The sequence below is a fragment of the Pundamilia nyererei genome, unplaced genomic scaffold (assembly GCF_000239375.1).
Source record: "Pundamilia nyererei isolate P.nyererei 1_Seehausen unplaced genomic scaffold, PunNye1.0 scaffold03685, whole genome shotgun sequence".
NCBI classification, from domain to species: domain Eukaryota; kingdom Metazoa; phylum Chordata; class Actinopteri; order Cichliformes; family Cichlidae; genus Pundamilia; species Pundamilia nyererei.
The window spans coordinates 1-1,587 of record NW_005191086.1 but is presented as its reverse complement, the minus strand read 5'-3'; the positions used below and the strand labels follow the sequence as shown (position 1 = coordinate 1,587).

Genomic DNA, 1,587 nt, shown 5'->3' with positions numbered 1-1,587 from the left:
GATGGCAGGCTTTTGCCATGAGCAGGCCAGGAATAAACATATTTGTTGACACATCTATTCAGTTACTTGCAGCAATAATGACTACGACCTATAACATACCTCAGAAACAATCCGAGGGACAGAATACTCAGTTACGTTGCAATAGGTTTAGGCAGCTGGGGTATTCTCATGATGCACTGAGTGTTTCTTCTTCCAGTCAGCCTTTTTAGCCACTAGTGTTTATACATCTCTCGATATTTAATTGTTAGTTATGTATAATATCTGGCTCGCTTCCACAGTGTGTCGTGTCCCGATTTCCTCCCGTCAGCTCCAACCAGTCGTGGCAATTGGTTAAATTGAATTGAATTGAGACCTCCAGCCTGCAGATGTGGCTGTTGAGACATTTTGGTGAAAATTTTAATCATGGATTCTTTCCAAAACATGGATATAAAACTGAGCAAACACCTGGATTTTCAAGAGAAGAGTGAGAGATGATTTCTTTGTGATGTAATTTTATTTGTAAATAACATTAATACTAGTGAATAAAATGACTTCACTAGCTGGGCCCATGTCCTCATTTTAAGTTTTTTAAGCAGTTTAGTAGGTAAAAGTGAATGCTTTGACATGAATTGAGCTGCGGTTTGGGGAAGGCCTCGAAGGGGACTGGCGATGGCTCCTGGGCCTGGCAGATCCCCATGTACTAAATAGAAGTGAAGAAGTTGAAGAATGGAAAAGGAGGGAGGGTTGGGCACGTAAACGAGAATGATCAGCTTGCAGAACTAGGGGAACCTATATAGATGACAGCCTGAAGGAGTGTGTTTGGAGGTGTGGTCTTGCTGTGTTGTTATAATTTTGACTCCAGGCTCACTTCTAGGTCTCAGTATTTAGCTCTTGTCACCCAGACTTGCTTGTCAAACAGGTACTCTGCCATCTTGTTTGTGTGGGCATCCATGCGGGTGAGGTTAGTGATGTGGTCACCCAGCTTCTTGATGGACTTCACCTGCTCATCCAGGTAGTGGCTCTCCAGGAAGTCACACAGCTGGGAAAACACACACAAATTATAGTTAACATTTGATGATTTGTCAAACATATACTGCATGAACTAGTTCAGTCTTTAACCCCAAACTCTTCCCTCCTACTCCCGCTTACATGAGGGTCATAATGCTGAGAAGCCAGCTTGTGCAGGTCCAGCAGAGCCTGGTTGACTTTCTTCTCCAGCTGCAGAGCACACTGCATGGCCTCCAGCCCACTGCCCCACTCGTCACGCTCTGGTTTCTGCCCAACAAACAATTCCGTTATAGACTGAACACTCTTAAGCTTTGTGTACACACTGATACAAGCTACCGTGTGTATCAGTCTGACTCTGTATAAGCCCTAATCAGTGTACTGACACTACAGGAGGAAATATAAGGCGAGGAATTACAAGCCCCTCATCAGTGGCACGCCAGTGGAGAGAGTGGACAGTTTCCGATACCTGGATGTCCACCTCACTCAGAACCTGTCATGGTCCTGTCACATCAACACCCTGGTTAAGAAAGCCCGTCAGCTTCTCTTCTTCCTCAGAAGACTTAGAGACTTCCATCTGCCACTGAAGGTGCTCAAGAACTT

At 44.8% G+C, this 1,587-nt stretch overlaps 1 protein-coding gene across 1 annotated transcript; it reads right to left on the bottom strand.

Annotated features, from left to right (window-relative positions):
• Positions 1 to 877: 877 nt before the first annotated feature.
• LOC102192399 (ferritin, middle subunit-like) lies at positions 878 to 1,254 on the bottom strand (the record flags this gene model as incomplete). Its single annotated transcript, XM_013908229.1, has 2 exons — positions 878 to 1,018; positions 1,129 to 1,254. Coding segments are annotated over 2 exons (267 nt in total), but the record flags the coding sequence as incomplete, so codon positions are not given.
• Positions 1,255 to 1,587: the final 333 nt, after the last annotated feature.